Source organism: Anopheles nili, chromosome 2 (assembly GCF_943737925.1).
Source record: "Anopheles nili chromosome 2, idAnoNiliSN_F5_01, whole genome shotgun sequence".
NCBI classification, from domain to species: domain Eukaryota; kingdom Metazoa; phylum Arthropoda; class Insecta; order Diptera; family Culicidae; genus Anopheles; species Anopheles nili.
In genome coordinates, this window is record NC_071291.1 from 25262704 (window position 1) to 25290242 (window position 27539).

The following is a 27539-nucleotide window of genomic DNA, read 5'->3' on the forward strand; positions in this document are numbered from 1 at the left end:
GCCTTAGATAGTAATCATCCATGATCCTTTGCAGCATCCTTTTCGAAGGACCTTGGGCCATCATGGTCCGGATCGAGAGGATGATCTGCTTTGACGATCATCATCGAGATTATATTTCGGTGTATCGGGGTTTTTTTTTGCATGACCCATAAAAAGCGAGACCTCGGGCCGATGGTTCAACGATTAAGCGGGACGAAACCGTGACGGTGACTTGCGCGCTGGCGTAAGCAACGAACCCTCCCATGGCAGAGATCTGTGCGCTGATTTTCTCCGCATATTCATCAATTGGAAATCGCTTCTTATCAGCCGAACCCATTTGCACAGCTGGCTTCCGGTGGTGGTATCGTGATAACATAAAAAATTTGCAAAGCAACGGGGCTTCAGCTACGGAAGCTACGGAGCCTCAAAATTTGCATTTCCGATTCCAACCCATTCGCGTGGAAGGAAAACAGCCCGGTTGCAGTAAATTAATCACCCCCTTAACCGACATTCGCCGATTCGCCGCGCACGGGACGCGGGACCGGCGCGATCTGCCTTTTAAATTGACTTTCCTTGACTTTCCCATCGCCAACGCGGCCAACGAGTGCGCCCCGATGGGAGTTTCACCCGGGACGTTGCGTTCCGGCGTTGCGCCATCGTCTCGGGCGCATTTCAACACCCGAGTAATCCGATGCAACCGATCGGGCCCGGTTCCTTTCCCAGCAAACGATGCCGTAATTATATTCACGTTCGATTCCGTTCGATCAGCCGATCGGGTCGGCGTTCTTCGCTGGTGTTATTTCACTTTCTATTTTTCTCTCTCACCCCGGGGGCGCATTTCCGGCGCGTCTGGGTGCCGTGGTTTGGGAAAGGAAAAACTAAACCAACCGTCAGTTCCGTCATTGCACACACGCACACATACACACACACACACTCGGTTAAACGCGCACAGCAGACACACCGGCTAATCCCCGATGACGGAGGCGGAATTTCCTTCGAGCGACCCTGCCAAAATGAATCCTACCGAGGGTTGAATTTTCTCACACCTTTCCCTCTATTAACCTTGCACCCAGAAAAGCTACTTCGATCACTCGCCGATCAACTCGTCCTCGATGTTTAACTACAAACTAGATAAAAAGGAACGTACTCTATAACGGCCTCACGAAAAGCGCACTCTGCTTCTGGGCCTCGGCTTCCGTCTGCTTGCCTTTTTGGGGGGGTTGAATTCGCGCAATATAGATGTAGGGTATTTTTCACTGGTACAAAAATAACACTATTTTGTTTTCGGGTCACGGGCTTCGTGCGGCTGCTGACTGGCCTCCAAGGATTCCAAGGTTGTGTTTTCCGGGTTCTAGGAGAGGTGGGTTTTCCAGGGCGTTATCGATCCTTTTTTTGGGCTCTTATCTCGCCTTTACAACGCTTGCTCTCGCTCTCTTTCTATCCCAAACTAACCAAACTAACCGAACGTCCGTCGCGTCGAGCGCTCAGATTGATACTGTTCCGGCGCTGGTGTCCCGAACCAAACCCAAGCCACGGGACCTCAAGACGCTTTCGATACAACCTCCCCACCACGAGGACCAATTCCAGCGCGCGCGCGCGCGCAGATTCCGTAACGTAACACACGCGTACGCCGCTGGAAGTGCATCGTGCGATCGGAAAGGATTGCAAGCCCTCGTCTCCCCCGTCTCCAAACACCGAAAGCCGGGTGGAAAGAGGTGGCTTGATGCGCGTGTGTTGGTGCTGCTTGCTGGTCCGAAACGCGGCCGGTGTAGCGGAGAAAGCGCCGAAGGTGCACCAGATGAAAGCCTCCCATCGTTTGGGCGCACGAGGAACTATCGCGAGGAAGCCTCGGGGTGCGATCGTGGGGTGGCGCGAAAGAAAGTTGCCATTTCGCCTCCCGGCGAAGAAGATGGAGACGAAACACACACACACGTTTGGTGGTTTGTGGCCCCTTGGCTGGGCTTCTTTGGAGCGATCGCGACGAAAGTAAAGCAGTCAAAGAGGGAGCCTCCATACTCCGAGCGCCGTGTGCGTATGCGTGTGCTCTATTGCTCTTTCACATCTCCCGCTCGGTGTGTCGATGTGTGCGAGATTGAGGGGAGGGGAGAAGGGGGGTTTCTATGCCACCCGTGGCCCACCCCCAACCCCAACCTCCCGGGCAGGCGCATTGAATTATGCAACTCGCGGCGCATTTGTAATGCAAACGGCGATGCCGATGACGATCGATGACGACAATCGAGTTCCTTCCGGGGGGATGTTTTTTTTATTGCTGTTGTTGTTGCTCTCGCTGGCAATTGAGACGGCTGGGGCGATCATTTTGGGGGGCTTTTTTTTCTTCTCCTTCGCCTCGTTGGTTCGGAAATAGGGGTGGGTTTTTTGTTTGTGTGTGTCTGTTTGCTAGCAGACCCTCTTGACGTTTCATAATTTTCTCCACCGATCGTTGGCCGACCTGAGGGGTGAAATTACGCACCAAACTCACCCTTATCGTGCGCGCGTGCGTAGACCACCGATAGGACCCGGCGATTTGTTACCGTGAGGCCCTAATTTTGAGTGGCATCGTTTTGGGGTGGAGAGACTGTAACGTGCGAACGTGCCCATTATAGGGAGCGATTGGGCGGCATCCCTTTTTCGGTGGCTCACGGAAAGACCGCGGCTCATTATCGGTGAACAAATGTCTAATTAATTAATTTGCTGCCACTTGTTCGCTGGACCGTCCTTTCGCTGGCCGGTTTTTGGGGGTGATTTATTTGAGAGCCACTCGGAGTGCGGCGTGCTTTCGAACGGCTTGCGTGAGGGCGATTTGTGATTATATTTTTCGCTGGAAATAGGAGCGACGGCGAATGCAAGCGAACTTGCATTTGAGGTTATTGCCTGGATATGCATTTTGGTGCATTTTTTGATATCTTCTTTGTATTAGGAATTTCATTCTTTCGCCGTTCCAGTCCTTTCATCCAAGAATGTGCTTTGTTTCTCTTATTACTTGGGCAATCGAGATACTATCAAATACAAAAAAGATCGCTTTTAGAGAGTGGTGAGAATATAACTGACCTCAATTAAAGAGGTTGTGCAGGTGGAGCAGGGAAAATAATTAGAAATTACGAATAAAATATCAAACGCAAACCGATTATTCGCTAACCAAGATTTTTGTGCTTTATGAGCTTTTCTCTTCTCCTCGGTGTACGATGCAACTCAGCCTTCTCGCATCTCTTTCTCCCTGCAAAATTCCTTTACAAACGTGTATCACATGTATTATCTTTTCTTTTTATTCGAGCATCCCCAACGCCGACGACACGCAGGTGAAACGATGAGTCCCACACTAGCGGGCGCTAAATTCCCCGCTTAACGACAATTAATTTCTCCCCACAAGTCCGGGTTGCACTTTCTGCTCCTCCGTTTCTGCTCCTGCACACGCCGACACTGCACCTTACACTGCGGATGCACCAACCGGCTTTCGGCTTTCTACCGATCAGGTGCGATCCTCGTCCGATTCACGCGTATCCTGACCACAGGTGTGCCGCAATCGACCACAATCCCCAGCCCGGATCAAACGGAACACCTCGTCCAACCCAAGCCGGCCCGTCCACTCGGCGGGAGTCCTGTGGAAGAAGAGCAGGACGAACCAAACCGCCAACCTCAGTGAAAGTCGCCACCTCAGTACTCGAGCGTAACTTACTCGCGCACGATCTTCCACAGCATCCGGTGGAGCGGGTCCGATCCGGCCGAGTCGGACATTCCTTGGTGGGCGAGTTGGCAGAGCAGCTCCCAATCACACCCGTGCAGTTCACCTCCGTCCGAGGTGTTCAGGAGGTTCAGGTTCGTGTCCGGTGGCCCTTGGGGCAGTTCGTTTGCGCCCTCGAGCGCACTTAGTTTGCGCACCAACTGCACGAGAGCCGCCGGATCGGAGGCTGTAAGGCTGCGTTGGCGAAGTCCTGAACCCGACAGACTCGATCCACTGACCGGAGTTGGTGTCTGCAGCTGAATTGAGGGCCTGGGAAGCAACCGAACGCTTGTGGTTAGCTCTGTGTGGGTGGCGTGGAATTCGACGACGCATGCGCATTTGTGTCGCATGCGTCATCGAAAGGGAAATGGGCAAGAAAAAACGCAACACCGAAGCCCTTTACACCGATCGCCGGTGATCACGACCAAACACAAAAAATATGGTCCGTGACCGGCACAGGTGCGTGCGTGCGTGCGTGCATCCAGTGTGTGTGTGTGCGTGTGTGTGCAGGTGAAATCTCCACGCTCTATTGCACCGGCATCGTGCCATCAGTTGCCCCACCACCACCAGCCTCAGCCTCCTGCCCGGTTTTTCCTCCCCCAGGGGTTCATTCATCTTTCATAACTGATGTAACATGCCGAAGGCGCGCGCGATGACGAACATGGGTGGGGATGAAAACGAGCGGCGAAAAATCACAAACCGCGCGCAAAGCGCAATGGAAGGAAGAAGGAAAAAAAGAGAGAAATAAATACACATACAAAAACAAAAAAAGACCACCCCAAGCAAACACGGGAAGGAACGGTGCAGTCGCTGGAAACACGTTTTCACTTTCGACGGTGCGGCCGGTGTGTAAGTGGGCTGTGATATCTTCTGGCTGCGGGCCGTCCCCCTTCGCCCCCTCCCCCTTCGCCCCCTCCCCTTTCCTCACCCTTTTTTCACCCCTCCCCAAGGGGTGGTTTTATCGCGTTTTGCGCGAGCGCGGCTCGCGAGCTGCGCATTGTTTCGCGAGCCATTTTCACCTTTCGTTCGCGCAACGCACCGGCGTTCCGTAATCGTTCCGTTCCCTGGGTGATGTCAAAGTGGAAGAAAGAGGTTGGAGAGGGGAAGAGGGAGAGGGGAACACAGGGAATTGCACTTGCGATGCACGGGCTCATTTGCTGCTCATCTTCGCCGGAGCGCCGGAATTGCGGCGGAAAGTTTTTCTTGCGAAAATTGGCCTCCCCCAAAAGCTCCGAGCCGGTCCCCGTGCGGGTTGCGAATAATTGTGCGCCTTCGAAAACAATGGGTTAATTTGCCCCCCTGCAACCGTGCCTCCACCCGTCACGAGTCTTACGACATCCAAAAGGCACAACTCACTGCGTGGCGTTCGGGCTGATGTAGACGACCTGTGGCGTGAGGGCCGAAATTAGCAGCCCAATCGGGATGGCTGCGCTCAGAACGTGAATGATTTTCTTCCACGGTGAAATGCTGCAAGAAAGCGGCAAGAAGGGCAGGAAAAAAGAAGACAGGTTCTCCACGGGTTTAGGTGCGTCGAAAGCGAAAGTGATCGATCGCTACTTACCCCTTGAGATGAGCGTCCTCTTTCCCGGCGAGTTTGACCGTTGTTGATCCACCCGAGATTCCTTCGGTACTCTCACTGCTACTGCTACTGCCGGTGGTTGTACTACTGCTGCTGCTAGTGCCGTTAATGATCGTGGACTCCACGCTGAAGGGCGGTGAGCCTTCGATCGGGACGCGATCAAACGAGTACGGTTGGTTTTGGGAAGGCGTGCGATAGATGAAGGGCTGCTGTCCGAAAAACGCCTGCTGTGGGTCTTCGAGTGTGCCCGAGGACGAGAACGGTGTGTCGGAGGGAGGTTTGCGAGTGTCCTCCTCACCCTCTGGCACCCATTTCCACTTGCCCTTGGGTGTGGGGAAGTGCACTTGAGCCTGTTCCTGCGGAAAACTAACTGGCTGTCCTCGTTGACCCGTCCAGACGTACTTCTGTTCCCATCTGCCGGTATCCTCCGAGGAACCACCACCTGTGGGGGGCTTTGAGGAGCCAAGCCCTGGCAATCCGGTTCCGGCGTACCACCGTGAGTCACCCCCATCCGAAGGACCTGCCGGGTAGGATGCATCGACAGGTCCCGTGGCCGGAAGCGGACTGTCTTCGGAGAAAAACGGCACCACTTCGGGTGAAGGAACGAACGCTTTGCTGAAAGCACCACTAACAGGGCGTAGAAGAGGATGAGTGTAAAGGGAACGAAAAGGGTGGAGGAACCGGTGAAAACCGGAAGCTGCTTACCTTCCGGTGGCGTTCGGACGTGGAGCCGCACTTGCGTACAGCTGGCGTTTCCGGTAGCCTGATAGTTGGTGTTGTACGGATCGATCGGTTACGATCGCTGTGTTGCTGGCCGTCGCACGTCCCAGTGGACCGGTTCTGGAAGGTATCAAAGCAACGAGGGAGAACGAATCACATGAGGAGCTAAGGAACACCGAACGGTTTCGAATGCCCAAACCCGTGTAGCGTGGGGTCATTTCACTTCAGAGCAAATTCGAGTGGCACAAAAGCAGGCAAAATGACATCCAAAATATAATTGCAACATCTTGAATGCACTGCTTTTTTGTCTCAGCGCGATCCTTTTTTTGTCAATCAAACAGTGCTTGCTTAGGTGGTAGACTGATAAGCAGCCTACCGAGAGGTGCGCTTAATTACAGCATGATGGAATCACAAATCGAATTGGAAATGTGTTTAATAAAGAAGACAACTTGTTCCATTTACACTTCGCAATAAGCACACGTGTCATGCACATTTAAAGGGTGCAATCAAGGTAGGTGCTCGAAAGCAACCACCAAACTCTGCTTATAAACCGTCGAAAAAAAAACCCATCACCGAGGAGATTTATTAGCGCTCCTAAATTAAATCCCCATCGCTTCCATCACCCAAATGGTGGCACCGAATTTAGGGTGGGCCAAGCTTAACCACGTCACACGCATGAAGCACGGTCTCACTCGCCGGCTACGCGAGTCTGCGCACGATAAGAGTGAAAGTGTATCACTTTCTTCACACAGCCACAGCCACAGGCTCACTGCGACTGCGCTCTGCGCGCGAGCTTCTGCGTGTCGTAGCCTACTGCGATTCAGCACAGCAAGCAAGCAGCAGAGCAAAAAAAAAAGCACCAGCACACACCGTATTACGACAAAACACGCAATCCATTTAGCACCACATCGAGGACCCGTTAAGCTTCCCGTGACACAGGAAGTAAGCCCTCTGGCGGCTGGGAAACTCATTCCCCGATCCCAACAACGCGATGCCGCAAACAATCAAATCGCGATCGTGTTAGATCCGCGAGCACTAGACGTGCGAATTTTCCCCCTACTCCAATACGTACGCGGCTCGGTACGACGAAAGTCCCGCCGATTGCACCGGCGGTGCACCGGTGTAGGAAGTGACGCTTGCGGTCGTAACCGGCCTCGCGGTCGGCGTAACCACTTCCGTCGCTAATGGTGATGACGTGTGCCCGGAATGCGGCCGGTGGTTGCTGGGAAATGCGGTGAAATTTCCATCACTAGCCCCTCCTGGTGGTGGGTCGTTTACATCGCGTTCGTTAACCGGACCACTGGAATGTGCCACCCTGTGGGGTGGTGTGGGTGGGCTTGTGTCCGGTTGGGGTGCCAACCCCATCGGGGGTTCTTCGTGCACGTCCTCGTGCACCTCGATCGTCCTGACGGATTGGGCACACAGCAGGATCAGCCCAACCGTCACTGATGCCAGTGTCGAATGGTGCCACTGCATGCTTTGTCGCTGTGAGTGTCCTGCGCCGTTGTGAAATGTCCTTGCCGTTGGGCTGACTGGAGCGGCTCTGTCGCACTGTCGCGTCGCGTTTAAGCGCTTCGCCAGGTGGTGCGAGTGAATTTATAACGATTCCTGTTCGGTCGGGACACCCTTCAGTAAGCAAAAACAGTGCTGCTGCTGCTGCTGCTGCTGCTGCTGGAAGGATCTCGTGCGCCATTGTTTTGTGGTGGTTTGCGCGAAATGCGCCTCATTGTTAGGATCGGCGCCTCGGCGTTACGCGTGCGATTTACGTGCGTGCAGCGTAACGTGCCGCGTCGACGTGTGTCGCCAAAAACCTCGCCTCCGAGCGACCACCGATGTCACGTTACGTTCGACGAGTGCAGCTCGAGATCCCGCTGGTCCGTATCCCTTTCAAAAAGGGCCACCCAGTTACCACCCCACGATCCGGCCATTGTTACGATCGTACCGGAACGCATCACGCTCCCATTACGCTCGTTGCAACCGCGATTGGGTGGTTCTGCTTGGATCGTCCTGGGTCATTGGCAGGACGCTAAAAAAAAGGGCCACCCCCCGGGCTGGAAGGCCACCCAGCTTTGGTCGGGGTTTTGACCTGTGGATTTTTGCACCGGCACTTCCGGCGTGCGGAAATGTTCGAAATCGACGCGCCACATTTCTCACGATCGATCCTCTTGGTTGAGGGCTTCCGGACACGTGCCCGAGGGCTGGCTTTCCTTACCCTCGCGTGGCCAGATGCGCGGGGGATGGAGGAAGGCAGGGATAGCGGGAGGGTTGTAAAAGTAGTAACACGTCCACTTTTCCGGTTCTATTGATTACATTCGCGACGGGTGGCCAGGGGCACGGCCGGGCGCGGCGGTAAGTGAAAGTTACGCGGAATGTTTTCGTTTTGTTTGTTTCTTTTGTTTTGCCTTTGTTTTTTTGTGCACCCTTCAGCTTGCCCTTCCCACTTCAGTGCCGCGTGTTTCCGGACGATTGTTTATTGCTCCCGCGAGGTGTTCGATAAGCGTTCGATTGCAGATACCGGCGGTAACGGTTTCGATCGAGCGAAGGGACCCTGCGAAGGGATGGTTACGATGATTTATGCGTTGGCTTGGCGCTTTTACCCGTGACTCGAGACTCTGGCTCGTTAAGTGAGCCATCGGCGCGCGGGATGCACCGCGTGCATGATGTAGCCATTAACTAGCGGTGCTTTATTGAGTAAATAATCGAATAAATTTGTAGCTGTAAATGTTTATTTGTGCTTTTTTTTGTTTCGCTTCGTGCCGTGGCCGAGAGTGGTGGATGCTGCGGCGTAATAAACTCAAGTCCACTTTACTTGGTTTCGTGGAGAAATGTGCTCATGTAATCATGAATCTTTAGGCATTCAACAGAGCAATTTAAAGCTTTTAATACAAAGTTTGATTGCTTCAAAGCCTTGCATCTGGCAGAGAATGTTCAAGAGAGTATACTTTATCTATCCCGATTTTCCCGCTTCTCGATGGCTTAGGTGAATTTTCCCACAGTTGCAGTGCTCTCAATGGTTGTCTAGTTGAAGGATACATTTATAAAAAGTATGCTTAAAAAATGTAGGTCATATTTATGATCATGTGCATTCGTTAGCGTCTTCAACTCGTTTCATACGTCTTCGTTCGTTGCATGTATAACAGTGCCCGCGTGTATACTTTCGTTGAAATGTTTCATGAAATATTTCATATGTGATGGAAAATGCCATGAAACATTTCTCTCATGTGGATGCACTGCATAATTGCATAGTGAAAGCTCATTATGATGTTAATCAAGGCACCAACAACATGATTGGTGTAAATATCGTCTAATTAATAGCATCATGTGCAGATTTCAAAAACATCTTTTCAAATAACGTTCTCATACTGATCCTAATGTCATTGAAAACTGCCCACGCAAGGGGATGATAACGTAAAGATGTAAAAATGTCGTTGAAATTGATGTATACATTAGCAACATAATTTATGGAAAAAGCTGCATATTCCGCGCGGCGATCCATACACTTGTAACTTTCGATTGGCCATGCCACACGGACCTGAACCAAATCGCAACCATGGAAAATTGCGACCCAACACGAACACCGACCGGCCGGTTAAGCATCATGGAAACGCCAGTGAAAGCATAACTGTTCCACCCACGCCCACGGTTCGCGCAAAACGCCCACAAACGAACGGCTTTGGTAAATATTGTCACCGCTCGAATCGGCGTTCCGTGACCGTGAGCAACTTGACGCACTACGCGCTCGAACTAAGCACGTTTGGGGGTGGAAATGCATCCAAAAGGGGTGACGCTTGAAAGGACACCAGTTTCCCGGCGGGGGTGACACACCGTAGCCGTGCCGTGCATTTTCACACCCGGAGCATAAAAAGTGAGAGCAAGTGCAAATTGCAGTCGCCGTTTGTTTATAATTTCATTAACCTTCGTAACAAGCGGAACGAAACGGATTCGTATTTCTGAGGGACTTGGGAATTGTTTCACGAACAAATTGTCCCTTTTTTCTCACCCGTTCAGGGACCCCAAAAATAAACAAACACCTATTGGACTTTGTAAACGCGCACTGTCGTTAAGCCGGCAGGTGATTGACGTCGTGCTGTCATCGTACTAACCCACTACGACCAACTCTGGCGTCGCCTACTACGATCTGCCCTCAACCACCGAAGAGGTCAACGAATGCTCCCATTTCTAAGGGCTCGAGCGATCCTTTCGGTCAGCGGCGAAAGGGCTCTCTCCCTTTGGCAAGCGTGCCACTCCTCAGCCAGCCCTGCGGCAACGTCCGCGAAGGTTCTGTTTTCCACTACATTCACCTTTACCGGTCACGTTGGCCCTTCGCGGCGTGCCAAGGGAGCGCAAGCGAAAGATTGGAAATTAGTTCTCCCACCTTCCCACCACCGAGACCTCGGACCCTGAGGCGTTCTTCTAAACGAGGGCCCACCAAGAAAACGTTCCCGTGCTAGAGCTGAGCCGAGAGCTTTCTTTTTCCTTTTTTTCCTTTGCGCCCATCGTCGCGGTTCGAGCAAGTCATGCGCGCTCTCGTGCCGCCTTGGGGCGGGTTTTGTTCGATGCAATTTTCTTTCGTCGCCTACCTCCCAAGTGTCCCCCTTCCTTCACACACACACGTAAGCCCGTCGTAGGTGCCTGTGCGAGGCGAGAGAAATGGCACCAGAGCCAAAGGCCCGTAGGAAACCGTCGCTGGGTCTCGTTGTGACGCCGGGGAATCGTTCCAGCCAGCTAGGCTCGGCGCACAGTGAAGCGTGCGGCCAAGAAAGCCAACTATATTAGTAGGACAACCAGTCTCGGTCGCTTCAGTCGCCCGGCCGTGATGTGCCAGCTCTGATTAGACGTCAAACAGCGCGCCAAGCCGTACCACGCCAGAACACGTCGTAGTTGCGCGAAGATCTCGCAAGTTCTCAAGTGTCAGTGGGTGTGTGTGAGTGTGTCGATCGAGAAAGAAAAGAGAGAGAGAGAGATAGAGAGAGAAGTTCTATGGACATCGGAATGGGTGGCACTGGACGATGGTGGTGTTGGCTCGTGTGGACGTGTTGGGTGTTCGGGATGCTGCAGGCAGAGACGATCCACTTCACAAACTCCCCGAAGTTGATCATGGCGTCGAAGAACTTCACAACGTACGAGATCGAGGTGCCCGGTTCGAAGCCAATCACGATCATCGAGGCGACAGATGCGGCTCATCAAACCCGACCCTCAGGTGTACCGGCGACGACGAGTTTCCGCACGAGCACGGGTCTAACAGTAGCTAGACCTATGGAGCAGGATACATCGGAGGCACCACGGAAGACACTGTACTCGCCGGACCTGCTGAACAAGTTCCTCAAGGAGTACTCCGAGAAGCTACGGAACGCCGATTCCGCGACTCGCAAGCGCCTAAACGAGATCTCGCAGCTCAACAGCGGCAGCAACCGGCTCAGGAACGAGTCTACGACGGGGGTTTCCGAGATACAGTACCGAAATAAGAGGCCAAACCTGGATGACAATCAGGGCGAGAGTCAAAGCGCTAGTGACTCCGAGTCACCGGAAGACGATGAACCAAAAGGGGGCGATGAGTTTGTGTTCAACGACACGCACGAACGGCACGTGTTGGGAGCGGGTGTAGCATCTGGTAGCAACAAACGCTGGTACCAGGAGCCCTCGGGAGGTTACCAGCAGCTGCAGCATCAGGGTCGTCCTCATTTGCAACATCCGTGGAACGTGAAGGATGGCTGGGTCACGTTGGAGGCTGTGCCGTGGTCAGAGAGCAAAGTGTCGAAGTGGCACGCGTCTGGATCTGGCTCAGAACCGGCGAAACCTGGTAAGAGTCCTTCACAGGATAAGCACTGGTATGGTGGTGCATCCATCGTCAGTGAGGAAACGCCCAAGTACCGCCCGATTGCCACCTCAGGGTCTATTGGAGCCTCTAGCTACTCTGACAGTGTGGACAATGCTGATGACGCGTATGGTTATGGCGCTGGAACTGACAATCGGTTGCCCTCGAATCGGTTGCCTAGTTACGCGGGGTCTACGGATTCGCTGTACAATCGAAGACGTCCAACGGTATCTCTGTACGCCGAACGACCAGATGCAGATCGCAGTAGGCCGACACCAACGCCACCTGTCAGTCCACTTGACAGTTGGTACGACCAGCAACAACAACAACAGCCTCAGCAGAATCCGTACGACGCCATGAAGGCGTACGGTGAAGGACCTCAAGGAAATGGTCCAGCCAACGTTAACCGGGACATCATCACTGACGGTCGTCCAGCCAACTTCCCGGCGTATCCCCATCCGGACCGCGCCGTTCAATCCGTCCAATCTACACCTAACCGTCCCGGAACCTACCCAGACCGAGGCAATGGCGAATGGGTGTTAATCTCAACCACGAAAGGCTATCAGTACCCAAAACGACGCCATGGCCAACGAGCCATCACGTTCACTCCGGCCAGCGCGACGAGTCACCAAACGGTCCGACTGACGGTGTTGCCGATGAAGAACGCTGTCGACATGACGACGTCTCACAACGGGCTGATCGAGGTGTCTTCCTCCACACAAACCGTGGAGGATGCGGTCAAACAGCAGAAGGGCAAACGCAAAGGACAACGAGTGCCAGCACAAACGACGACAAGTGGTCCTCCAGCGACAGGACATCGCAAGAAGAAGCCTTTGGCGCCCTCAACTCAGACCTTCTCGCTGATGCGTCGGGATACGGCCGCAGCTCAGGACAGCTCAGCGGTGTTGGCCGCTGTTGGGGCTGGCATGGTTCCGGCTACGATGGCCATCATCGCACCGATGGTCCTCGGGAGGAAGCGGAAATAATGAACCAGGAGGCTCGAACAGGACCTCTTGCTTATTTATTGAAACCCAAACCCACGCAAAACAACGCAAACGCTCGTGTTAAAGATGAGATAGTTTATTTATTCCGTAGTGCGTAAAAGTAGTATAAAAAGTACGTCCGGACGGAGGAGGGAAGGTCCTCGTGGGGGAGTGTGCGCTTGTCCCCCGATCGATCCCACCACCATCACCATGCAGCGCAGGGTCACTAGTATACCTAATCACGTGTACGATTACCGGGGCTTTGGTTTCCCCGTTTCTTTTGTTTTTTGATTGTTTTTTTTTGCGTTTCCTTGTGCTGTTCCACGCTGTTCATGTTACGTTTTTGTAGACGCACGGCCCAGGAGATGAAAGGGTGAATAAATTTCGCCCCTTCCCGGGCTTCATGTGAGTGGGTGTGTATGGTTTTATTCTTCTTCTTTTAAAGTCGCTTTCGGATGATATCCCAGAACCGCCAAACGGCTGAGCTTCCAATGGGAAAGATACACCAGACCCCAACATCTGACGCCTCAAACTTGAGCAAAGGGGTGGAAAAACTATAAATAAATAAATATGAGACCTGGCGGACGGCGTAGACATATGCCTTTTGTCTGCCTGTGTATGTATGGGTGTGTGTGTGTGGGTATCTGCGATCCTCGAGCCAGTCGATGCTACAAGATCAGAAGAGAGCTCTCGGCCCGCCGGCATCGATCGCTCGAGTCGAGAATTCTATCCTCAATCCCGTAGGCAGATTCGGACCCCGGGGTACGTGTGTGTGTGTGAGTGCAATCTGCTTATAATACTGCTCCTTCGAGACCATTCCAGTCGGCTACTAGCGCTGTCTAGTGATGCCGACGGTTATCCTCCGATGAGGTGGTGTGATTCTGCTGCTCCTGCTGCTGCTTCTGGAACCGATTCTGAACACCACTAAGGTACCGCTGGAAGTCCATGGTGACATGTTGCAGAAAATGAATGCCCATCGCCACCTTGCGTTCGACCGTGTTTCGGATGAAGTCACCCCACGTGTACCGGTGGCCATCAGTCATCTCCACCACCGCAGTCGTCACTTCAACGTCCTCCGGTTGCGTGGACTCCCCAACCTCATCCTTTGCGTGATCTCCATCGACGTCAATTTCGTTCTCAAACTCTGGTTCTTCGTCCACCGAGCGACGCTTCCGGCGTGGACCATGTTCAGGAACCGGAGCCGAGTTGATCGCATCCAACATGGCGTCTGAGTAACTGCTGCCCACGACGTACTGTGCGTGGTGTTCCGGGCTGTGTTCGGCCGAGTACGCCTCCGGACTTGGCATCATCTCGTGCTCGTGCTCAGGTCCTGTTGCCATCATGTCCGCGGGTTCGGGTGTCAACTCTACCGAAGGTGTCGCAGGACTTCCCGACGTCACTGGCGCGAAGGACGTGCTGTATATGGGCGCTGCAGGAGCTTCTGTCTGGACTGGTCGTACAGCGGAGTAGTAAGGTGTTGGGGGCGTGTTGTAGTAGAACTCGTTCTGAGCTTTAGCTTGATTCTGGACTCCAGCGGGCATTGGACCACTTGGACCGCCACCATACGCTCTGTTTCGGTACGTCACGTGTGGATACTTGTTGGCCGCGTACGGCTGCACGTGGTAGTATTGGTGACCAGTTCTTACCGGAGCCGGAGCCGGAGCCTGCGTACGCCTCCTGACAGCGTTGTTATTGCGGTAGTACGATCGATCAGGCATACCCGCGATCAGCTTGCCAAACACGTCCTCCTCGTTTTGACCATCCGGACCCGCGTATTCTTCGTAGTTCGAGTAGTACAGATCGTCCTTACGATCATCCGATCGACGCAGCGCCCCCAGCGGACTACCCAAAAAGTACGACGCGAGACCAGCCGCCATCATCAACCCCACCAAGCCCACACCCACCGTCGGCATCACCTCACGCGACAGGTAGTTGATGATCTGTGTCGAGACGGGTTTCGTTTTCGCGGGTGGCTTCTTGCTCGCTGCGTCCTTAACCTCGGGTTTGCGTGTCTTCTTGTTGGCTGGTTTCTTCTTCGAACCACCTGTCGTTCCCGCCGGTTTTGCGCTGGTTTTGCGCGTGGGTTTTTTGGGCGCTTTCGCAGGTGCCGTTTTACCAGGCGAACGATCCTCGGGCAGATCGAACTGAGCATCCTTAGGCTCCAGGATCAAGAAGGTGGACGATTCTGCTGAGCTGCCATCGTCGGTGACGGATCCTGCCAGCTCGTTTGACACCGTCGAAGCGCTCTGTTCCGTCAACACCATCTCGGTGGTGGTCGTAGGAGTTGAGCTGGTTGTCGGTTTTGGAGTCGTCGTTGTGGTCGTAGTCGTCGTCGTCGTCGTCGTCGTGGTTACTGGTGGTTTCTTGACCTTCTTCACGATCACCGGCTTGAGCGTGGTGGTGATCGTCTTCTGTTTAAGCGTGGGTTTGCTCGTCTTATCCTTTTTCTCTTCCTGCGGACCAGTGGTCGTGCGTGCAGGACGAGCCGTTGTCGTCGTAAAGGATCGCCGAGTCGGTGTTGGCTGGAATCGCTTAGTCGGAACCGGCTTGGGCGTCGTCGTCGTCGTCGTCGTCACGACAGTCGACTTCCGTGTGGTACTTGTCGACTCGGCGCTCATCTCGCTGGAATCGCTCCCCGAAAGCAACACCCAAGTGGAGAGTCCTTCCCGAGGGGTGGTCGTCCTAGGTGGCTGTACCACCCGCTCGGTAGCCCGCTGTAGCTCGTTCTCGTACTCATCGTCGGTGAGCGGCTCCGCGATACCCGCGTGTCCTGAATAGCGATCAAAGAGGGTTAGCTGATCGTGTGCCTTCGCCTCGCCTGACCCGGCCAGGAGCCCAGGACGGGTCTTTTGAGAGGCACCGGACGCGGCACTGACCCCACCCGTCAGGACCTTCGTGCTGGTCGACACCACGAAACCCGACGTGCCTAGTTTCGTCTTCAACGGCAGCTCAGGCCGCCTGAACGCGTAGCTGTAATGAGAAGAGGATAGGTATACTTCTAGAACGCCACACGAACTACTTCCTGCTGCGATCACGCAACTTTTCACACCATTCGCGGTTTCGATACTCCACTCTACGGGCTACTGACAGTACCATCATGCATTAACCACCACAGACCACAGACAGAAAGAAAGAGAAAGAGAAAGATTGAGAGAAAGAGCTACTGGAAGGAAAAGGATTCATGCAACGTTGGTTGGTTGATTGGTTGGTGGAAATCGTAGGTTCAAGAAGGCTAATTTCATGCGGTGGGCGAGCAAGCAGCAGGCGCGACGAGGATGAAAGATGATAAGGGATGAAAGGACCCGGTGCGAGCCCGTGTTGGTGTTGGTTTGTTTTATTTTTTTTTTACATCAAGAGAAATAACATGACGTTGACTCGATGGGTAAGCAGAGCAGAGCGCAGGCGCATTTTATTCGCTTTGTTAGTCACGTGAACGTTTTGGATTTGTTTGGTTCACTATTAGCAAAATCTACATTCGATACTTCCGTACTACATCCCTCTAGGCCGGGGAGGCGGCCACATGCACATTATACACAACTACACATACATAACAAACATACATTGCTAGGGTTCTTACGGCTAGGTCCTGTTGGCGGGCGCGATGGTTCGAGTAACTAGAGGCGAATTAAAACGAGCAACGAACAAACGAAAGGTACAAGACGAGCTTAAAATCTACAGGCTGTGTTCGTTTGATCTTCCTTCCCCACTACAGCTGAAATCCTCCCGATCGTCGATCGCTCGACCTACGGACCACGGCTGTTCAGTATCACGCTGTTCACCTAAATCTACGCCTAGATGTAACTGTAAATCTACGTCTAGCTAGCTAAGCAACAAAACAACAACCCGCTCTACACACTAAACCAGCCCCAAAGGGGTGGGATGGGGCTCTGGGAGAAGGGTGGGTTGCGAGGGATGCTGTACACACATGAACCGATCTTACAGAAGTGAAACGAACAAAAAATAAAACCAAACCCGGCTCGAAACAAATAACATCATAACAGGAATCATCATCTCAAATCTCACTCATCTCTCGATCGCGATCAGACGCAGAGGTGTTTTAGCTGAAGGAGGATGTGCATGCTCCGGAGCCTGGGGGGCGAGGGGTAATACACCAGGAGAAAGCGATCGAGGCCGATCACCGGAGCGATCCTCGAAATTCCACCAGCTCGCGATCACATCCACAACATCGCAATTGTCAAACGCTTTCACAACGGCCTCAACCTAGAGGGCCGCCGATAATTAGCTCGAATGATGCTCCGAAACCAAATTACGATCATCCTCCGTTCCCCCCTCCCTCCTTCTCCTCCTTCTCCTCTTTCACCCCCTGCCCCATGACGCGTGTACACCGACCCTACTTGATGTACTATTGCACTAAGCAGCCGCTCGCCGACCTGACGCCATTAGACGACCGACGGTGGCTAATAAATCTATTACCGATTTGATTACGGTCTATCGCTCTCTCTCTCTCTCTTTCTTTCTCTCTCATTCGAGGCCTACGAGCGCCTATCAATTGCTTTCTTTCTCCATGCTGGTGCTCGATCGAAATTACGCTAATTATATCTCCCGCAAATAGAGAGAAAGACGAGGACAACGGCTGCCAACACGTGGCGGGCTCCATTTGGCGGGATTGCTCTATATCTCTCTCTCTCTCTCACACACTCTATGTCTCTCTTCTTCGGCCGCCTTTGGGTTTAGAAATCGCACCATACATCATGCAACATGCACTGGGATTAAATTAGTGTTCGATCGGAAATGGGGGCTAACATTATTCGGGCACCTCTAATGCTAAAGCCATACAATGCTACGGATGCGGGTGTTTGGTTTGTTTGGTGGTGGTGGATTTTTGTTATTACTATCCGCTATCTAATGTACTACAGCTAGTGGTTGTTACGACTCGGGAGGGGGCGCGCACTCTGGGCCTGGCGCAAGGAATGTTCTACTAAAGCTAGCCAACAAACAAAACACACAAAAAACATAGACCTTCAGCAGGTCCTCCAGATCATCGGATCATCGTGTTCGCGTTGCATTGCCTTTGCTGGCCGCCGGTCTGTAGTGGCCGTACGGTTCGGCAAAATGGTGCATACTACGTCGATCATTATTCCAACCAGCCGCTTCCGGAACCCAACTGTGATCGAAATCACTCCACGACGAGGTCACATGTGTGGGTCGACGACTTGGCCGCCTAACGGCAGGTTTTCGCACCCAATGGTACGAAACAGGCGGCTTTTTCTGCACCAGCACGGTCGTGGTGTAATGCCGAACCGGTGTCGGATAGTAGAACTTGTACATGTACATACCAGCCGCCAAAGTGCCCACAATCATGGCCAACACCGGCAGACTTGTCATACCGAGCACGAACATATTCATCGGTGTCATGGCGGAAATGGCCGCCATCATGCCGAGCAGTGCGTGTGACACGTCCGGCACAAGTGACGATCCACCATCATCGTGCGACGGTTTTCCCGGTTTTCCCGGCTTCGGTTTTCCGTGTCCTTGCCCACCCAATCCTTGCCCACTCGAACCCGTTCCAGCCGCCGGATTTCCCGAGCCGCCGATCCTCACCGGCGGCCGAATAATGTTACTCACGATGCTGCTGATGGGTGTGTTGAGAAAGCTGGACACGGGTGAAGCGGCTGGTGGTAAAGCGGCCGCTCCAGCCGGTACCGCCAATGGTCCCGCTGCCACCGCCGCCAACGGTCCCACCAACGCGACGTCACTTGCTACCAATGCTGGAAGAGCCGCCGCTTGTGGAGCCGCCGCCAATGCACCAGCCGCTCCAGCCGCCCCAAGGGTTGCGGCCGCGGCGGCTCCTGCCACTCCCGGTACCGCGGCACTCACCCCCGGTCCCAGCTTCGTCAATTCACCCTGCTTCGTGGGACTCGCGTTAGGATCGTTGATGGCGATCGCGATATCGCTACAACCCTGTTTTCCATTCACCGAGATGCTGATCTCGTTGCAATCCGTGACCGCTTCGCCCTTGAGATCGCCCGTGTCGTCATACGGGTTCACTGGTTCCTCGTACGGGTCAACGACCTCATCGTAAGGATCCCAAGTCCCGCCACCGATCTGCTCACCCGAATACACCGCATCCGGACGGTCCGGATCTCCGGATTGCGGTGGAGCTGATACCTTCACCGGCACACTAGCGCCCCCTGTCGGTTTGATCGTGATCTTGATGCGGTTCTTTTTCTTATGCTTCTTCTTGTGCTTTGTGCCCGAACCGCTGACGGGTACGAGTGAGCCCGCACCTGGCTGCTGGTACGTTCCAGGTTCGTCCTGAGAAGGAAAACCACCGGAAAACACCTCCGGAGAGCCACCGAAACCACCGGCGTAATGTGGCGGATCACTAGCCGGTGCTGTGACGGCAAAATTCGAGTAAATCTGGCTCGAAGGCCTCAACAACCCGGCAGGGGACGTGCCATACTCCACGTTCAACACGTCCGACGTCTTATCTGCCCATTTGGTGATGATTTTGTGGATGACTGGCCGTCGTTTTTGGCCAACATCGATCGAAAGTGGAACCGACGGGTATTGTGCCTTCACAGGGTAAACGTATGTTTTCTCTGGGACGTCCCAACCTGCGTGGGATGGATACCCTAAACCCGAAACCCCAAGCGACACGGATCGCAGCGTGTTTTGCTCCTCCGAACCGACCACTTCCGATACCGGAAGTGCCACGGGGAGTGGCGATTGACCGCGCAAGTTGGCAAGGTTTTTTAGTAGAAATTCCTTGATCAAGCTGTCGCTAGAGAGACCATCGTTAGTAGTTTGGTACCTTGGTTGGTGTGTGGACGTACTACTGCTGGAACTAGTGCTGCTGCTGGTACTACTGCCACTGCTACTACTACTGCTGGTTGAGGTGATCGCCTCCGTGACTGTACTGGCCACTGTCGATGGCTTCTGCTGCCGTTCGGTGCTCGTCGAGACAGAGACATCCTGAAGCTGGGTGCTCGATTCGACGCTTTCTTCCACAATCTCCAAGGGGTTGCTGCGTCGCCGGAGGTAGATCGGTTCCACGAGGTTGGGCCGGGCAAGGACCGGGCTCACCAACAGCAAAGCCAGCGCAAAAAGCGCGATCGATTTCATCTCTGTTTGGGTGATGGGAATGATGGATAGATTCAGCGTTAAATTCTGTGCAGTTATCATCACTTTACGCCGCTTTGCTGTTGTTCATGAACTATGTACATGCTCGTCGTAGGTTCGTGATCACCCACAAACACCGCAGTTCCTTCAAATCATCCCGAAATCGCTAATATCTCACACTTACTCCTGATGACGGGAGGCCTCAAAAAGAATCACAGCACGATTGCCTAACTTCAGGCGTATTATATCGCCTCGACAAACCGTTCCAATTTACGACGACGCGATGAATCACGCACCCCATTATGATGTAAACATCCACATCCCACCCCATCGGTGACCCCATTTTCCCACCCATTCCGAGGGATCTTCGACAAAGCGTCTTCAATCGATAAACAGTTGCACGGCTGACGAATTTCAACACGTCATAAGAACCGTTTTGCCACGGCTAACGGGTATCGCCAATCGAATTATGTCACCCATTTCCACGTGTACGCTTTCTCTCTCTCTCTCTTTCTCTCTCGGACATACCATAAAGGACATTCAACCCTCAAGCCTCGCCTCAAGTGCCCGGTAACCCCGTTTCGGAAGCGCGAATGTGCTAACCACTTTGCCGCACGATTTCCCGAAAGGAGGGCTCCCATTTGGTGCGGTTCGCGCAATAAATGGCTCTCCCCGTCCATTCCGAACGGTTCCTTGATCTTTTGTTGTTTGTTTGCCCAACAATACCTCCCTCCCCCCCACCAGTCAGTTGGCCAGCACCCGGTCCGGCCCTAAAGTGGTCGCTTCCTGCCACTCAGTACGCTGAAGTCTATTAGCGGGCGGTCCCTGAAAACCCGAGGCGGGCTCTGAACCGTACGCCCATTCCGCGGGCTCCCATATGCACCGTTAAATATTAGGAAGCAAGCGAACGCTTGTACGATGGCTGACCTAAATCTGGCCACCTCAGTACCGCGTGCCGCAAGGAACGTAAGGAACACGAATCATCCGTCGGTGCTTGGGTTTGGCGTTTCATGCGCCACTTTTCTAACGATCGAATCGGATCCGGTCCTGAACAGTGGAATCCACGGGACATTCCAAGCGATCGGAGATCGCCCGACTTCACATTGCGTAACGCGATCGTACCACAAGCTGATCGTACGCGTCTCCAAGCGTCTTGAACTTGATTTTCCGATGCGTTCGTTGCGTGAGAAACACGATCACGGTGATCACTACCCAGCCCGAAAAGCCAGATGGTCGCCGTGCGTGTCCGAGGGCTTCACACCCTTTCATCAACCCCCAGGGGGAACCTCTTCGGTTTCGTTTTCAAGTTCATGAACTCGACCTCGCTCGAAGTCCCGTTATGTTGTGCTGTGCGTTTCCTCCACACCTGATGCGTGGTTCTTGCGCATCAGAGCCGGAAAATCACACGGTTGGGTATTTACTCCCGCTGGTCACACGAAGCGTTCTTGTGAACGGTAGAACGGACTCCTTCGGCATGCCAGCGAACGTCTCTGAGCTCGGAAGCAGAGCGAGAAAAAGGGCCATTGCAGCGGAAACAACAACGAAAAAAAAAACGAGCAAAAGCACCCACCGTGCGACCGTGGGGCAAATGCAAATGGCCACATTGGCGCGAAGACAATGCGCACTTACGGAGCCTTTACGCAAACAGCGCGAGTTCGCGTCAAAACCCGTCTTTAAGTCGGGAAACCCCGCGGAACCACGTGGAAAACCTTTTTTCCACTGACGAGCTTCGGTTCGAGCCGTGTTCTACTGGATGAGCGTGATTTGGGGTCTTGGGCGTGCTGCTGGGACTGTTGACATGATTTCCATCACCCAAAAGGAACAATGGGTGGTCCTGGGAGGGTGGCTTTAGAGGTCGACGACGACAGCAACGACGACGACGACGGCCGTCTCGAGCCAACGCGCTTCGGTGCACGTTTTCGGGCTGGAGAAGGAAGAGAAAAAAAAAGCAAGTGTCTCACCGGAACCGGGTTAATCAGTGCGATACACCTTCCCACTGGGCGCGCGCACTTGATCTACAATCGCGATCGCAAGTTGCGTGAGAACGTTCCCAAACAAAACACCCCCGGAAGAAGGCTCAACGCTAAGCGGGGCCACGTTACACTTTCTCCTCGTGAAGGTGGAGAAGCTTGCTCGTGGAAATGAACGCGTCCCAAAGGGACAATGGTGGTGGAATCGGGGTTTAGGTCAGCCTAAACACACCCCAAGCCACACCATTCCGTCGGGTGAGGGTAACAATAAGGATTTGGTTCCGATCCGGTTTCGATTTTCCGAGGCGCGCAAAATCCGCGTCTAAAGTGCGTTTTAAAAATTCATCATCTTCCATCTTCCAACAAAAAGGAACACCGCACGGGTGAAATGCAAACCGGGCAAATGGTTTCGAAACGCAAAATGCGTAGTTTCGTGGCGCAAAATCCAACCACGACTCAATTTGGCGGTTCGACTGGGTTCGTCGCTTGCGGTGGCGTTGAAATTCTTTCACGCGCGTTACCATCTCTGAGCCTGTCGTGGCCGGGCGCATGAGGTCACTACTTTCACCGCGATCGAAACGCACGCAGGGAGACGTATTTACGAACGATTTAGTTATTATCATACGATGAAGAGAGCACGAGAGAGAGAAGCAAAAAAGAAAACAACCTGCCTTCGGACGGTGGAAAGAATCGCAAATGTTTATTCCTCGCATACGGGGGAAACGATTCCCTTGGCGATCAGCAGACTTTACAGTTAGCTTAATCAAGCGACCGATCGACCGGCTACAACCGGCACGTAAGTCGTTGGGCCCCCGTTTGCAGCACTGTAGAAGGCGATTTAATATCGATTATCCAAAGCGAGCATAACCGTCCACAAATGTCGTCGACGTGCGGCTCACGCTTTGGGAGGAAGTTTCACCCCCAAAATAGGGAGTTCTTTCTTTCCTTTTTTCTTTTACTTTACTTTTATCCACTCCCAGCTCTGTGAACAAAGGCAAAAAAAGGGCCATCGGTTTGGGGGCACATTTTCTCGACCCAGACGGGGCCCAATTCCCAGACCAAAGCCCAAAGTTCATTCACAGCTCATTCACCCCAAAAGGGTGTCTCGGGTGTGTCCGGTGGGTGGTGGAAGAAAGCCACAAAACGCTTAGCCTACTTCGATGCACAGGAGAGCAAAAGCCCACCGAATCCCATTCATTCATCCCATCCGTCCCTGATCGCTAGAAGCTTTTCTAAAGGTTTTCCGAACTGAAGCTGCGACACACAGCGCGGCAACTTTCTTCTCGCACACGATCGCGTAAGATCGAGTAAGGGAATCGGGAGAGAAAGAGAGAGGAGTGAAACAAAAAAACCCCAAGCATTTGAAAAGCAACGGTGGCCGCTGGCTGACCAACATTCTACCGAACAACCCGATTCTTACCGTTATGTCGCGGTGACTTTGAGGCGCGAGAGAAACGAAAAAAAAAAAACAAGGGAAGATAAAAACCCCCACAGCCCCAGGAGGCTGGGTCCGGTTTCAGCAGCTGCACGGTGCACTTGTGGTTGGGAGACAGTTGCAAGGAGACGGGAGTTGCTTTTGCTGTATCGATCGAGCGTATGTGTGTGCTTTCTTCTTGAATTTCTCGCCTTGGATTGTGTGATCCTTAAGTTCCACTCTCACGTATCACACTCGCACAACACGCACTGGGAAAAACCCCCACGAGCACACACGGAATGACCTCTCCGAGAAGTCAAGGAACGTCACAATGTCCTGCCGATGGTGGCACACAAAAAGCACACAAAAACACGCCCAAAGCCAGCGAGTTTTCAATCCAGGGCAGAAGGTTATGAAGCGTCCATGGCGTCAGGGGCGTTGGCCCGAATCTGGAAGCTTTTTTTCTGATGACTCCCCTACACGCGCGCGTGTGTGTGTGTGTCGATGTAAGTGGCCACACCACTTCAATCAGCTGGCGATGCACGGGATCAGCTCCTGTGCACAAACTCGAAGGGTATTTGCCGCTCCAAGCGGTCCGTTTCGGTTGGCTTTCGACTGCAGACTGGGCTCGAAGCGTGGCGTGCCGTGGCAGATAAAAAGCAAACGCCATCGGCAATTTCTTTCGCTTTGGCTTTGGCTCCACCTCACCAGGGGGCGCTGTTCGGTTTACCATAGCGTAGAGGCGTAGACGAAGAAGAAGGCACGCCACAAAAGCCACAGAAGATGGGAGCGAAAGAGTTCTCGATCTCAAACAACCGCACAAGCAGGGTATTGTTAGTGTGTCGAAACAGCCAAAAAATACAAGCACCATTCTTGGCATGACTTTTGCAAGCATCATCGGACGTGTCATTTACAGTAGGCTTACAATTTTTCGTACACCTTTATGGAGGCGCTTTCTCGTGCTCATAGGGGGATAGGACATTTCTTTCATCATCTCAACATCATCAACAGACATGCAGTTTCGTGTGCGGCTTAGGCGGCATGTGAGCATGAGACTACAAATCAAATCTGTGCCTCTTTTTTTTATGCTTTTTTATGCTCCTTCCCCCCACCCCACTCCTCCAAACCACCGTCCATCTCGCCACCCCCCATTGAGGAGTAAAGATAATTAGCGAGCTTCTAGGGGGGGGGGGAGTATATTTTTCCTTCTCTCTCTCTCTCTCACTCTTTTTGTCTTCTTCTCATTTCCAGCCACTTTTCATCTTCACCCGGTACCTTCTCGCCACCCCACCCCGTGCGAACCGTTCTCCCGCTCACCCCTAGAACCTGAATTGACTTGCGCAAATGTAAAAAAAAACCCTTACGCTTTGAGCGTTTTCAACCAAGCGTGAAATGAATGTGCGTTCGTTCTGTTTGCGTGTGTTTGCACGAACGCCAAGTTCCCGGAGACTCACCCCCCTTTCAAATGCATCTCCCCAAGCTTCTGTTGCAGGCCAACCACCCAAGGAATCACACTAATGTGCGGGCTGAGAACCGATTCGAACGAGATCTTCTGCCAACGGTGAGGTGTTTGACCAACCCCCCCTGATGGTGGTGAGCGACCTCTGACGCTGTCGGGCCATTCGAAAGTCGCCAGGAAAAGAATTGGCGTCATTATGCTGCCGAGGATGGTTAACCTTTTTTTTTTGGTTTCATTTTTGCATGATTTCTCTCACCCCAAAGCGGCGTTACCCACGTGAAAGGGGGGGTGAGTTTAAGCTTCCGGTCCGGGTCAGGCGGGAGAGCCGCTGGCTCTCGTATCGATTCGTGCACTTTCTCAGTGGCCACCGTGGGTGATGCCGTCGATTGATCGGAAAATTGGCGTGCGAGCAAACGAGCGAGAGAAAGAAAGCCCGCACTAGAGTGATGAGAAACGGATGCAAAGATTGAGCTCAAACCTGCGGCTTTTTCGGGGGTGTATGCGCGCATAATAGTGGGTGGGATGCGTTCAGGGGGAGCCACCTCCTTTCTGGAAGGTTCACCTCCTTTCTCTGATGGACGGAAGTGTCTGATTTGTGCGATTTTTCAACCGAGCCCGGGAGCGATTGAGAAGTGGGCATTATTTTACCTGGCCCTGTCAATTCGGTGATCGACATTGGGGAGGGGGGGGAAGGGGGGTTTGGTGGGGGGGGTGTCGAAAATCAAGCCCACAAAAAATCATGATAGGAAATTTCCCGACCGCGAGCCACCAAAAAGGGCAGAAAGGTGGTTTGAATCTTGCATTTGGCGCGAAAAATCCGCTACAACCACGTGCGCGAACCCTTGCGTGCAAGCAAGAGAGAGAGAGAGAGAGAGAGAGAGAGGCAGATTATCACTTCATCAACATAATCAACAGCTTGCAGGGGTCCATCGAGTTTGCTGAATCGGAACGCCGAACCCACTGAGGCGTGTAAAGCGCGACCCAAACAAAACGGGATAATTATCACGTTAAGCTGTTCGGTTTTTAAACGCAAGTACCGCACGGAATAGGCGGGCATGAATCAATTAGTATCCGTTGTTACGCCGTGTTACGCCGGGCCACCGATCGGTAGAACATTGTTGAAGTTGATCTCCCAAAGGAAACGTTTCATGAGGGCATGAACGAGCTGTGGCAAGGATCTCGTTTGGAGGTGATTGTGGAAGAAGGGGAACATTTTGGGGCGTTGATTAAAATATTTGAGGTTAAGTGTATCTCCGGTGGAAATTCAGATTGACCCTTCTCCCACGAGCGGAGTGGCAGCGTCAACGCCTGGAATGGGATAGTTTCATTGTGCTCTGTGTGACTGACCCGTTGAATTCGCGTGACCTGAATGTGCTGCAGACAAAGGTGCTGTTTTTGTTGTGTTTTTGGGAGACGAATTTCGGGTGACGAGTTGCAACGAAGTGAGCGAAACGTGTTGATGTTTTGGAAAGCATTATGGGTTGGCATTATTTATCGTCTGCTGGTACATCGTCGTACTATACTTGAAGTGGGTTCGTACGCCTCAATCATGTAGCTGAGGAGAGCATTTAGTGCGTTTTTTTTTGAAAGATTTGAACAAGTTTATTAGCTGTGGCATCGTTATTTAAGGCTACTAGCTCTTCAGGTGTGAAATGAAATCACCAAACAATTCTTAGAGCGTGCATTATGTGCACAACGTGAGAATTTGGTGGTGGAACGAGATAGAAAACTAGTGAACGAGTGAGCGAGAAGTAGACAACCGTACGTAAACAATAACCACAGCATGAATATACGCCCGGCGAGAAAACTAATAGGAATTGTAAAGATTAGTGGAAACGGATTAAAAAATTAACAAAATCATCTCGTGCCCTGGACGGGCAAAACAGCTAGTTTTTCGCAAAAGTAACAGGAGAGCATACTAGCTGAACGACTATGGTTTTCCTACTAGCCAACAGATGGCGCTAACTGTAATACTGTACTAAAAACGCTTTGTCTAACACAAACTAGATGTCGCTCTTAGTAGTACTCAAAGCTTGCAGTTTTTACTTGTAGATGGCGTTAAGTAAAAAATTGCTTTGTATAGTGTCGTATAGATGGCAGCACAATCGATGTGTTCGGTTTTCTTTGCTACAGTAAATAATCAGCATTGGTTGATGCACTCGCTAAGCGTTTTACTGCAGTTTTTGTGGGTATTTTTCACCAGCTGATCTGCAAAATAGCACACTTTTAGTACACTTTAAAGCGTTTATTTGCTACTAAAAATCTAGCATAGACTTTCAACACGGCGGCTAAATTTATAAAGCATCCCCAAGGTGGCCTACTGTATCAATGTTTCAATCGTTGTAAATCAAAGTTTTTTTTAAACTGGACATTTATGTGCTTGCATCTGCTGAGAAAAGAATACATCAATATGAAAATTATTCAATAACGTAAAACACGTTCTGCTACATCATATTACACGCATTTGCATACACAGTAAAAGTGATACGTGAACTACTCAACGGATTCACGAGTGGAACTTTCATATAGTTTAAAAAAGAAACAAAGAAACCTTTCGGTTTTTGCGTAGCGGTAATATTTATTGATTTAATGATTGTAATCACGATTTCTTATTCGAATTCCCTTCCAGATTGGGGCGAAATTCAAAACAACACATTTTGTGTCACCTGTAACGGTTGAGCTGTCAAAAAGGACGTTGTTTTGGTCGGTATTTTTGTTAGCTAACAGCAGCTATTTTTTAATTAAAAATTGAATTTAAATCGTTTCATTCGTTTTAAGCACCGGTTGTAAATAAACCATCGTTTAGAACCTCACCTTAT

The 27539-nt window shown here is 52.3% G+C and overlaps 3 protein-coding genes across 3 annotated transcripts; 1 reads left to right on the plus strand and 2 right to left on the minus strand.

Annotated features, from left to right (window-relative positions):
• Positions 1-3445: 3445 nt before the first annotated feature.
• LOC128720304 (uncharacterized) lies at positions 3446-7472 on the minus strand. The gene is made up of 6 exons (XM_053813971.1): positions 7069-7472; positions 5982-6116; positions 5259-5903; positions 5054-5164; positions 3653-3967; positions 3446-3575 (listed from the first exon to the last, which is right to left on the minus strand). Exons 1-6 carry the CDS (start codon positions 7470-7472, stop codon positions 3446-3448), a joined length of 1740 nt encoding a protein of 579 aa, XP_053669946.1.
• A 3516-nt stretch (positions 7473-10988) lies between these two features.
• On the plus strand, positions 10989-12797 carry LOC128721244 (uncharacterized). The gene has a single exon (XM_053814980.1). It carries the CDS (start codon positions 10989-10991, stop codon positions 12795-12797), a length of 1809 nt encoding a protein of 602 aa, XP_053670955.1.
• Positions 12798-13633: 836 nt separating this feature from the next.
• On the minus strand, positions 13634-19880 carry LOC128720314 (mucin-5AC-like). Its single transcript, XM_053813982.1, has 2 exons — positions 19570-19880; positions 13634-15764 (listed from the first exon to the last, which is right to left on the minus strand). Exons 1-2 carry the CDS (start codon positions 19878-19880, stop codon positions 13634-13636), a joined length of 2442 nt encoding a protein of 813 aa, XP_053669957.1.
• Positions 19881-27539: the final 7659 nt, after the last annotated feature.